Genomic DNA, 12,106 nt, shown 5'->3' on the forward strand with positions numbered 1-12,106 from the left:
TCTTGTGAAGCAACATCTAAAATTGAATGCTACATATATTTATAGTACTCAGTATCCTGTTCAAGTGGTTTAGTAGTTACTGCATAATATTTAAGGCTGCTTTAAAGAGAGGGGAAAAAAAAGCACCAAAGTTTGCTTTCAGTCTTTTCTTCTTAAATGGGGTGGGGGGATGTTCTTCAACTTTATCTGCTCAGAATAAAAAATAGAAAATATTTTTACTGTCTCGAACACCTGAACATTTTTGGTTTTCAGTTTTTCTTGTAAAAAAATTCTTCTAGTGTTAGGGGAAGAGACAGAATTTTTACATATCTGTATGTTTTCTAAATAGAAATATCTTATTCTCCTAACTGACCTAAATTCAGATTTTAAAAAAATCTCAGTTCCAGGCTTGCCTGTGTCTTTTTCCCTGAAACACACAAGGCAAAGACATTGCTGCAAAAGAATTTAGGATCTGTTTTTTCACATAGGAACTACTCAGATTATCACAACTAGTTGCAAGGCACTAATACACTGACTGAAACTGCATTTTCTTTTTAATCCACTTGGTCTTCTTTCCATCGTAAAACAAACAAAGTGGATGGAGGTTCCTCTTTGACCTTGAAAATGTAAACAGGATTAACACTTTTTAGGTCACTGCTTCCCAGGGCAGCAGATGATGCTACAGAAGCTGATATAAGCACCAGCAAGCAGCATTAGGCTGATGAGGGGATTACAGAGGAGGGCAGGGGAACCCTGCCTGCAACCGCGCAGGAGGACTTCGCCCAGCCACGGGCTGAGCTCTGTCAGCCCACAGCAACCAAGACCTGGGTCATCTTGGTGCCTGTGGGATGGGTGCAAGGAGCTAATGACACAATTTAGACAAGGCTTTACTGGAGCATCTGCTGTTATTTGTGCTAAAGTACTTCTGTTGCTACTAATAGCAGCAGTAATACCTTCACTGGTGTAATGCCTTTTGTAATTCCTTCCTGACTTAAATCAGAAATCAATTGGACCCTACGTGATCAAATATTTTCCCTGCAAAGAAAGATAACATTTGACATGACAAACTATGTTCTGTAAGGTGAGAAGGCGATCAAACAGTTACAGATATCAATTAAATCTGATGAAAGTTGTACTCTTTCACACAAGTGCAATTAACCATTAATTTATTTGGGAACAAGGTGGGACTTCTATTCTTTGGAAAGTATTTAAAGTAATAGGATTTTTTTTTTTCCCCAATACATAAGGTTATGCTTATAACCTATTCATGCAAAAATGACTAAGTTGAGACATTGGATTCTTTTCTCCAAAATCAGATTAGTTTATTAACTTAATTAGGCAACTGAACGTTAGAAAATGTTAAACAGAATTAATTAGTCCAAACAAATCTACAAGACTTCCATCAGGACCTAGAAATATTTCTCAATATATCAAAATGCTTTGTGAAACAAGTTCACTGAAATCTCGCACAATGAAGACAGGTCCTGACTTTCCTGCTGTTCCATTTCAATATTTTCAGAGTGAAACATTTCGATTTTTCTTTTCTAATTTATTCTTGTTATACAATATAACACAAGATTTAAAAAAAAAAATCCAAAGTGTAAATCTTTCCCATGTTGCCAAAGCTTATAATTTCCAACAGCTGAAACAAATGTCAGTATGGAAATTTTATAATTCTGACACTCTACCCTGGAGCTAAACTAGATTAAGATTTTGATGAAGGATAAAATCCTTCATGTACTAGGACTTCCATTCTGCCTGTACTTGAATTGAGACAGCTTAAATCTGACTAAAGATTCGAAGCTAACTATTTAACCATGGAGTAACAATTAAAGTGAAATAAGGGAAATTTCTTCGCAAAAGCAAAAAGGTACCATTTTTCTGAACAGCTAAAATCTGGGGTAAAACGCTCTGTTTCTTGTGAGATCTGTTTCTTATACTTTGTTTGGCAAGCAAGCCACAGTTTGAAGCAAAAATACAGTTACAGAAGGGAGATAAGGAAAAAGAAAAGTATGGAAGTGAAAGATTTTATATTTTATAACTTGTTTTCTGAAGACATTTACTGTGAGTAAACCTCATGTATTTCACAGCCAGCAAACAGGAGCACAAACTTTAACCACAAGATATATTAGATTCATGATATACAGGTATAGCCTGCCTGTGAGGCACCACCTTGTTGAGCTTTTTTTGAGAGGTCTGTCGATACTCTCCCTGAGTTGCAGATTTTTGAGTTTGAATAGATTAGTCGTACAGCAGCTGAACAAGGACAAGCTATTTGCAAGACAATTTGCTTCTATTTAGTTTTGGAACAGTGTTCAAAAACCATACAGCAGGAGTTAGGCATCTTAGCTTTTTCTGAGGGCTTTGTGTTTTGGAAAATAACCTTTTGGATATCGAGCTAAGCTTAGGAAGTTTCCATCAGCCTAAAGGACCTCAGTCTAAAGGATGAGGCCAAAGTCTCTGGCATTCATCTCTAAGCAACATACTGCAGGATCAAAGCCAACCTCAACATTAGCTTAGATGTTGTTATACTCATGTAATCATATTTTTAGTTCTTTGATGCTGAGGTTTCTGTTTCTGATAGACAAAAGATACCGATCTAGTCATGTGTATATTACCAATTCTGTTTCTACAGATCTTCATCATCAGTCATGTTTCTATCTCAAAGTCTTGTCCAGGATACTTATTTTGACAATTTTTTTCTCGCTTTTCCTGTTCTTTCTAGTTGAACAACAGCAGAAAAGTGAGGGTGGTCAGGAGATGCTGAGCTTAAGCCCTCACCATGGCTTTGACAAATCACAGTTAAATGACTGCCCAAGAGATTCTGGCTGTTATATCTCATCAGAAAATTCAGATAATGGTAAAGAAGAAATAGACCCAGAAACCCTGTCTGACATGGTGCAGTCAGTAACAATCACTGAGTCAAACTGATTCAGTCCTGCTGCTTTTCTGCAGATTTTCAGAAAAGACAATCAGATTTGCAGGTGTGATGCACAGAAGCAGAAGAAAAAAATCTTCTCAACACCAAAAAGCTACTTCTGTCTGATGTATGATGCTCTAGACTGTTTAATAATATCTCATGCTTTTCTTTTCAATGAATCCACAGACATTTCACTGAAAAAGTTTATACATATGTATTTATAAATATTTGTACAGCAAATGCATCTTCTATAATAATAAAGAATTGGTTTAGGTAGCGGTACATAATCTGGACATGTTCATTTCTGGAACTGTCCAAAATGTAAATATTGTACATATTTATTTTAAAAAGATATGGATTAATCACACTGTCTCTATTTTCAGATGTGTTTTGCTGTTATTTGTACAGAATGTATTTTCATTGATATATCATCATAATAAAAAGGTGGATACATTCACATCCTACTTTGAAAAGTACCGAGCTAATTCTCATTAATATTAAAGCTGTTTCATACCATTCTTCTCCAAAATGGGCGCTAAAGTAGACTATCATCTCCTGCACTTTATCTTTGAGGTATGAAAGAACTGTAGTGTGAATCTGAATCAAGCTCTCTGTGTTCATTATCTTTTAGAGAACATAGCCATCTGAATGGCTTATGCACTGTCAATTTCTTTACTCTTATTTTCACACCTGTTCTCATTCTTCCAAAGCATTATACAGAGAATACAAGCTTGGAGGAAAAAAAAAAAAAAACAGTATCAATGATATGCTTTTATGATGATTTTTTGTGAAGATCCTACCTTTTGTGCGTGGTGTAAAGTTTGTTAACACAGTATTTGTTTGTATACAAACCTGGAAGATAATGTGGTTATTGTGCACTATTGTCTTTCATATGAGATTTTATTGTCATTTCCAAGTATATTTTGCACTGAAATACACATTTTAACTGCCTGTCTTCTTTTAGAGTACTTCTTCAAAAATAAATAGAATCATGTGTTTGAGCCCTTTAAAAACGACTTGATTTTTAATGTGGTCATTAGATTTCAAAGACTGCTCTGTCTAAGACTAACACAGTAAATGGCAACTCCACTGAGCATTTTTATCATGCATAACAATCTGTGTATCAAATCAATAGAGAAACTTTTTGCTCACCAATTAGTCACACAATTTTCATAATTTAAGGCATTTTGCATTTATGTTAAAAAGTTTCCACATATTGCTGACAGCTTAAAAGAAAATCACCTTCAGAAGAGATGAAACATGGAAAGTTCCACCCCAAAAAGAGTATTTCTGAAGAAGCTATAAACAAGTGGAAAGCTTTTCTCCCTCCCCCCCATGGAAATGCTTTCTGTAGTTTTCATGAGCCCTGAAATCACTGTTGCTGTCAGACTCCTAATACACATATCTGCTTCGAAGGCGACACTATAAAAACGGCAATTTTAGAAAATTGCATTAACTAGATTTCAAAGATTTGGAGTAAATAAAGTCTGTTTAGAAAAATAAATAAGAATGGCAAATGCTAAGACTTGGTTTTGGTTTTAAGTTATTTTTTTATGCTCACAACAATTGTCATCATTTAGCAGCAATGACCCTACATTTCCAGGCATGGTGGGGATGCAGAATCCCTTGAAGGGATGAAGTACGTGAGAGCTTGTATCAAGCAGCTATATTTGTTTCTTAGGGCTTTTCCAACCAGCAGTGTGTCATGACATGCAGAACTGACTTGACTTAATATGACTCTAATAACTTTTTCTGAAATAATGTAGTTGGATTGGCTTCTATCATCTCCTCATTTTACAGGACGAAAGTCAGCCTGAATTCCTCTAAGAGGGGCTTATCTTTTGGCTTTTGCAGCAGAGGCACTTAGTCTTCCGGTTGTTTCTATCTAGACATCTGTGAAATTGCTGAACCTGTAAAAATATGTTGAGGCGAGTTTAAATATGATTATGACTGTCAAGAAATGGGTCAGTTAGCTGTGTCAAGGACTAACAACCACTGAGACCAGAGATGTATCCCGATACAAATATTCTGAGAAATATTTATTTGCATAGGCTTGCAAATGAAAATAGGCCTCCGTAACTAGTTACAGTGAGGCAGGCAAGGCTTTCAACAGAGCAAAACACCCAACAGCTGCTATTATTTTACCAGAATCAAACCCTGCATAATTTGGGCTGATGGCAAGAGGATAAATGCATGCGGTTAACTAGGTGGTAACTATGGACACAAGTTGTAGTTTAACCACTCCTGTCTCTAATCAGTAAGGCTTTGTCCAAAGGTCTTGTTCAGAAGAATGTGTCAACTGAAAGCTTGTTCAAGACATTTGTAACTTCCTGCGAAGGCAGAGCAGATTAGATCTCAAACTGAGAAGCTTCCGTTCTCTGTAGCTATTCTGAGAAAAAGAATGAGGAAACTTTGTACCACAAAGAAAGAAAATGCGTGTTTCCTACAACAAGCATACCCAACCTTCTTTCATCTCGCAGTGGTCTTGTTAATCACACTGATCATGGATTAAACTCTTTGTAATTTCACAAACAGTCCCCTGACTGGCTTTGGTGCTGGATAATATGAATAGATGATAATTCTAGCAACAGTTGGAGAAAGTCTGGTGGAGAACTGAGCTACTTTTGAGGAATCTTTAAAATGTCCCAGAGACAGGGCAGAGAAGCAAGCAGCAGAGGGTTTGTTCCTCTCTGTCACTTGCTCAATGGTGTCATGTCCCTTTTCATTTTTATTAACCTTCCTCTACAATTAGGGAGGACTACAAGGTTTGAAAGTCTCTTATTTGGAGATAACCAAGAGTCCACTGTTCCCTGCAGCTACAAAGCATACAAAAAGATGCAAAACCAATCAGTAATAGTAGAGGTGAAGCTAACAAGGTTAACCCTACTAGCCTTTAGCTGTTGGGGATTTCCCCTGCCGCAGAGGGCCACAGTGCAGGTGCAGCAGACTTCCCCCGGGGCTGCAGCACTGGGCTGGCTGCCAACACATGTGCTGCTGCCTGCCCGCCGCAGAAAGCTGGTAACTCAGAAAGACTTAGGTGACCACAGAAAAATTCAGGTGGTGGCAGGCAACCTCATGCCCAGGAAGAACCACCTCTGGTCAAAGTTAACATTGCTTTTAGCGTCATTGCCTCATGCTCAGTCCCATTTGACTGCTCTTTGCAGCTGGCATCGCATTAAAAGAGGGCTGCCCTGCTGTCAAAGAGGGTAGCAGAATGCCAGATCACAGCCCTGCAATCCATGCGGACTAGCCTGCAGATCCCAGGAGTCAGCAGCCTGCTCTCCAGGTTTTGTAACAAAACTTCTGAAAGTCAGTGGGCATAAATGCATCAGCATAGAGGCTAGCAACAAGGAGGGTTTTGCGTTCATTTTGCTGAGGTGTGAATGAGCATGTGAAGCATAAGGCAGAACATGGGCATATCTGTGGAAATTCTGGAGAAGACTGATCTCCAAGGAACTTAACTAATTACTGGCTGCCAGCTGGACTTTGCAGCACTCGCACAACCCTCTGAGCCCAGCAGTCCAGCCAATTTTCCACCCACCTGACTGCCCAGTTATCCATCCCATATTTCACCAATCTTACCACTGAGTAGCCAGTCTCTCTTGTGATGTGAGGAAGCCCACAGCTCACACCTGTGATATAAAAGGGGCCTTCATACCATAGTGCTTGCTCCCAGGTGGTGGCAATTAAAGTAATTTCTGGCATTGTCAGGGGATCTGCATCACTCTGGTGGAGCCATTAGAAAAGAAGGTTAGTATGGAGAGCACAGGGCAATATTGAAAAAAAAAAGGAAACCTCAGGTGCTGTGAACCAGATAGGCCAGTTTTGAGATGCCACTAGCTTCACAGGATGAGTACAACCTTCCCCTTTCCCTGGAAATTAGCTGTTCTATCAAGCCAAGGTCAGTACAGTTCTATCTGCCCACAGAAACACACGTAAATCTGTGGTGTCAACAGTTAAAAGGAAGATGTGCCATAGACTCTTTCAGTGCATTGGGTCACATTAGCAGCTTGGTGTCTGTCCTAAGACAGCCTCAATGGCAGTTTTGCAACTGAGTAACATGTCATCATAGATGGCTGAGCCTTCCTTCATGTCAGAGGGAAGTAGTTCCATTATGTCTAGTAACAGCATGGCAAACCCTGTGCCTCTTTTTCACAGTTCAAAACTGAGGGTTTGGGCTACATTAGCTACTGAAGAGGTTATTTGCATCATGCTTTGATGTCTGCTGGCTGTGTATGTTGTACTACTGCTTTGTGCAATGACGCTCTTTGGTCAGTTCCAGGAATACATTACATAGGATGGTATGAGCATCTTCTTTTGGTCTAAGAGTTCCTGCACGAGGTGTTCACTTGCATCCCTGATCTTTGCTTCTTGGTAGGCAATGAGCAGATTTTTCCCTACAACTCAGGGAAGAATGTGGAAGAGGCTAAAATATGGCTGTGTAGAGCATTCAGTTTGTATGTCTCCAGTGTTTGTCTTACCTGATGAACCCATCAGCCTGTAGCTCCTTGTCTGTCTCTGAAGTCCTCAGGGCTGGCCAGAGGGCTGGCACTAGCTAGCTAGCATCCTTTCCACAGATAGACAACAGTGATTTTGTCAAGCTCTGTATTTTACCTGGCTCTAGAAGAAGGGCTTGTCTGTTCACTGGAAGACCAACAAAAGTGGTGTCAAATCTTCTATTTCCTCCTGTCTAGGAAAGGCCAAGAAATGCCACTACAAGCACATGGCAAAAGGGACTGAGGGATAGTAATACGTTCAGGGAAACAGAACTGTTAAATCTACAGGGTCACATCATGTATGCATGATAAACAGCAGTCATTGCAGGAACCTGAATTTCTTTGGAAATATGTATTCTCTAGAAGGAGGAAAGAGGTGGGAGGAGGTCCATGATAAGCTAGGGGGATCTGAGATGGTCATCTCATTTTTTTGTGGCTAGGCAGAGTGTGGTCTGACATGCCTAGCAATCTCTGCTAGGCATGAGATGTGTTTGCTGACTGCATGAGCACAGAAAAACTGCCTGTGCCAGGAAGCCAGGCACAAATGAGGGACAAGAGGGCTGAAGGTCAGGTGGTGTTCCTTAACAGTTCACATACCTTGGTTGCTTAATTTAAACCTGGCCAGTGTCCCACAATGCATGTGTTCCCTGGGTAGAGCCCACATGTCCTCACCTCCTAAGGTGCATTCCCCATGCCAACCAACTACATTAATGCCCTCCTACTTACTGGTGCTCTGATGTGGGGCTGTGGCAAACCCCGGGCTTTCTCAAATGATCCACATTCAGAGATCTCAGATTTCAAAGTCTGATTCTCCATGACTCCTTTGTGCTCACAGTGAGTGAGGGTTAGATGCACTCTTACTACTGTCCCATTACAGAAGCTGTGCAACCCAGGTTTTCCAGAATACCTATCTCTATTCCTCAGTCATGGCTTCTGGAGATGTTCCCCACATATGGGCGGCCTCTCTTCTTGTGTGCCATACATGAGTTTTTAGGGTGGAACACCAAAATGGTAGACATGTTGTGCAACTCAGCATTGGGACACAGAGACAGGTCAAGAGTGTGCAGGACCATGGAGTAGTTTTGACAGACTGTGGGCAAGCTGGTTGACACTGTTTGGGTGCCAGTCATGTCCCTATGGCCGAGGGAAGACGTGGGAGGGCTTCAACCTGAATCATTCCCAGGCCTTAGCTTGCCTGCAGAAGGAGCCAAACTGTGTGAAACATAGCTACCCTGACTGCAAACTAACATTCAAGTGTTGAGTTACTTGGTGACTTGGGATCGAGTTTGAATACAGCAGCATATACTCCACTGTCATGACAGAGCCTCTGCTGCTTCTACTCTCTCAGTTTTTGATGCACCCTCATCTGGACACTACTGGCCTGCTTTGCTTGGGTGCCCAGTACTCAGTGCAGGTCTCAGTGACTGCTCCTGGAGCTGGTTAGCTCAGCCAGAGCTGAAAATCAGGCCCCAGCCTTTTGCCACTTTTCCATGAAAAGAAACAAGGTACTTGTAATTTGTGCCTGTGACACATCATATCACAAATCCCTCTAAAATGTTCACCATCATATTAGAGAGCAGTCCCTTGCTGGGACTTTTTTTTTATAAAAAAAAAAATCCTCCAGGGAAAGCACTTAAAATATTATCAGCAACAACCTTACACTTTACAGAATGCAAATGTAAAAGAAATGGAAAGAGAAAGCCACTCGTGGGGAAAATATGCTATAGAGAAAAATGAATACAGAAAAACTGAGGAACTTGCATGCTTTCAAAGAAATCTCTCTGTATATTACCTAACTAAACTACTTTGCCTCCTATGTTTGCTCTCATCTTTAACATAAGAGGTGAATAACTAACACCATTCTTTACAGCGGTGTATTAAAATAAAATGTAACTTACTGGAAAAAGAGTTATTTATCTTTAAATACCTTTGTGGTAAAAATATACAGTAAATACTTCTTTTATTTGCTTGCCTATCTGTCTAGCTACATAGCTATTTAAAGACAGCGATGAAGTATCAGAAGGGGCTAGAACATTATTAGTGTAACTGATAGCTCTGCACCACTCAATAAATGCTATGAACATGCCTACAGGACATCTACCTGTCATCTTAGTTCTTCTTTATTTTTAAACAAAATGTATTAGCAATCTTTGCTCATTTTAACTTGGTTAAGCAAACCATGCTTTATAACCTAGAAAAGGCTTCCATCTGGGGCTTTGGAGGGGTTGTTTTCTCACTTTGCTTTCAGAGTGAAAGGAAAGCCACCATTAGTGGAAGTGGTTGAGTGACCAGTGACTTTGTCAGCTATGGCTTCCCTTCATTAGAGAAAAAAAATGGTAAAATTGACTGGTTTGGACCGAATTTGTGGACATATGTAGAACTTACTTAGTTAAGGGATCAAAAATACTGTGTGTTGCAAAAAGCATTAAGACTGTGGCTATATTGGCCAGGCCCTGCAGGTGGTTAGTGAGGTCTGTGAAAGGAAAGACAATGTCTCAGTGTCTAGCAGAACAGGACCCATGTATGAGAGAAGCTGTATATACTCTGACTTATACTTTTGATATAGCAGTGAATAAGTGTTTACCATAATACTGGTTTGCCCCGTGAGACAGACCATCCACCTATAATTCTTGTATAAACTCAGTCTCTGCAGTACCATAATTTCATGTTTTGCTCTGGAGAAAGACCTGAATCTTGCACAACTAGCAGAGAATTTAGATATTATTTACTAAAAATAAACAAATTTGTGTGAGACGCAATTCAACAATTTAAGATCCTAGATAACAGGATTAGCTACATATTGTACAGTACTTCACAGTTTCAAAATTGAGTACAGGGGATCATTTAATTAAAACCGATTCAACTGAAAATCCTATTTATCTGAAACCAATGTTTGTCCTATCTATAATATCAACAAACTATTCACATGAGCAACTAGCAATAAACAACAGAAAGGTGCACAATGAATGTCAATTAACATAATTTCCTTTCAAATAAACTTGCAGTTTATGTATACAGCTTTAGTACTGTCCTGTGTATCCATTATAAAGGTCAATTAACCTCAATTGCAACTAGTCAGCTTGTTCTAAAACAAAATCAGCATAAGATACCTTTTTTTTTTTTAAATCAGCATCTCAGCAATTCAGTTGCCTGGTACTGAAGAAGTTCTAAACTGCTGAAAGTTTTATGTTAGAAAAAGTAAAAAAAAAAGGGGTGGGTAAGATTAGCTGAAATCGGTGAGGTATCACAGTGTGGCTGCATAAAGCTTTTTAAAAATATTCATTATTCAGCATATAATCATACAGATTCAGAACAACAAAGAGCTTTGGTAAGTGTGTGCCTCAAAGGATGAAAATCTTCCTAAGTAAAGCTTTCAATGCATACGCTAATCCAAGACTACACTAACAAATCTCTTGAAATGGAAATCCTTGCTGAAAATCGCCTGTGTGCTTTAAACACTACCAAAGATTTTTTTTCCCCTCTCCCCTTTGGCTGCAGAATGTCAGCATTTATGGTAAAAGTCAATCAGGTACTCACTTGTTTTGCTTAATCAGGAAGAAATGGTACCACGTGAGCACTGAGATCTCTCATCTGGAATTGCACAAGCATCACTAACTCAAAGGTCCATCAATGTTGTAGAAAGCAAAGGCAAGTGATGGGAAGTCTGACATACTGGTCTGTGAAAGAGGCATATGTGTAACATTTTAAATGAGAATATTTGTAATCACACTCAGGAAAACACAGGTGAATCACTGGACTCAGAGGAACACTTGTTTTCTCAGATGTTAATAATTACATTGCTAATTAAAACAAAAAAAAACCCCAAAGCTAAACAAACCCGAAACCAATGTGGATTATTGATCACTTTGCAGGACATCATACAATGGCCATTCCAGCTGCTGACCACACCAACTATTGAGCCAGGCTTATATCCAATTTGTTGCTGTCTGAGAGGATAATTCACTTCTTAAAAAATAACATGAAAGGTAGTGTCTGACATCATGAATCAGAATTCTGGCCTTACCAGACGCTTCTAGGGTTTTTTTGAAGCTGATGATAGTTATAAAATGACTATGGTGGTGTCTTCTCTCTTTAGAAAACATACGAGACTGTACAAAGACCTAGGGGGAAAAAAAGATTGCTTACTCGGAGTGTACTAACCAACCTCCATTCACAGAAGGTTAACAGGGCTCTGTGCTTTCTGTGTCCTTTATGATCTTTGTCTTTGCTGTAGGCAGACAGCGTTCAGTACCACAGTGCAATTTTCCCAACAGTACTGCTACTGAGGCTCATGGAATATTAAAAAAATATGCGAAAACTTGAGAACATAATTATACCGGATTTAAAACCGTAGGAAAATGCTTGGTTTTCTGGGTAAAATTCACCTGCATTCCCTAAGGCCTATGAAACACTTGCTTACTATTGCAGTCTGAGAAATACAGAATCTCTTAACTACATTAGAGTATCCTGACACACTGCTTCATCCTGCTTCAGTGCTTAAGTCTTCCTAAAGGTGATCTTTACTTACCACTTCATTGCTATAGCAAACATCAAACTCCATTACACTGTTTCACTTATTAGGATTACATCACTATAAAGAGCAACTACTGTTCATAACAAATAAGAGTCACAGCCCTGTTTGATGGGTGTGTGCTTTCAAAATTCAGCAACAAACATGAACACAGTTCATGACTACAGAAGAAGTGAAAAT

At 39.3% G+C, this 12,106-nt stretch overlaps 1 protein-coding gene across 6 annotated transcripts in view; it reads left to right on the forward strand.

The window, feature by feature from the left end:
* SAMSN1 (SAM domain, SH3 domain and nuclear localization signals 1) overlaps positions 1 to 3,850 on the forward strand; it is a 96,441-nt gene extending 92,591 nt beyond the window's left edge. For all 6 annotated transcript variants that reach the window (XM_069785341.1, XM_069785342.1, XM_069785343.1 and 3 more), the window contains one exon: positions 2,705 to 3,850. In XM_069785341.1, the coding sequence (XP_069641442.1) occupies positions 2,705 to 2,910 (206 nt within the window). In that variant the 3' untranslated portion in view covers positions 2,911 to 3,850. The remainder of the gene's footprint in view (positions 1 to 2,704) is intronic.
* The last annotated feature ends 8,256 nt before the right edge of the window (positions 3,851 to 12,106 follow it).

This window comes from Haliaeetus albicilla, chromosome 6 (assembly GCF_947461875.1).
Source record: "Haliaeetus albicilla chromosome 6, bHalAlb1.1, whole genome shotgun sequence".
Lineage (NCBI taxonomy): Eukaryota > Metazoa > Chordata > Aves > Accipitriformes > Accipitridae > Haliaeetus > Haliaeetus albicilla.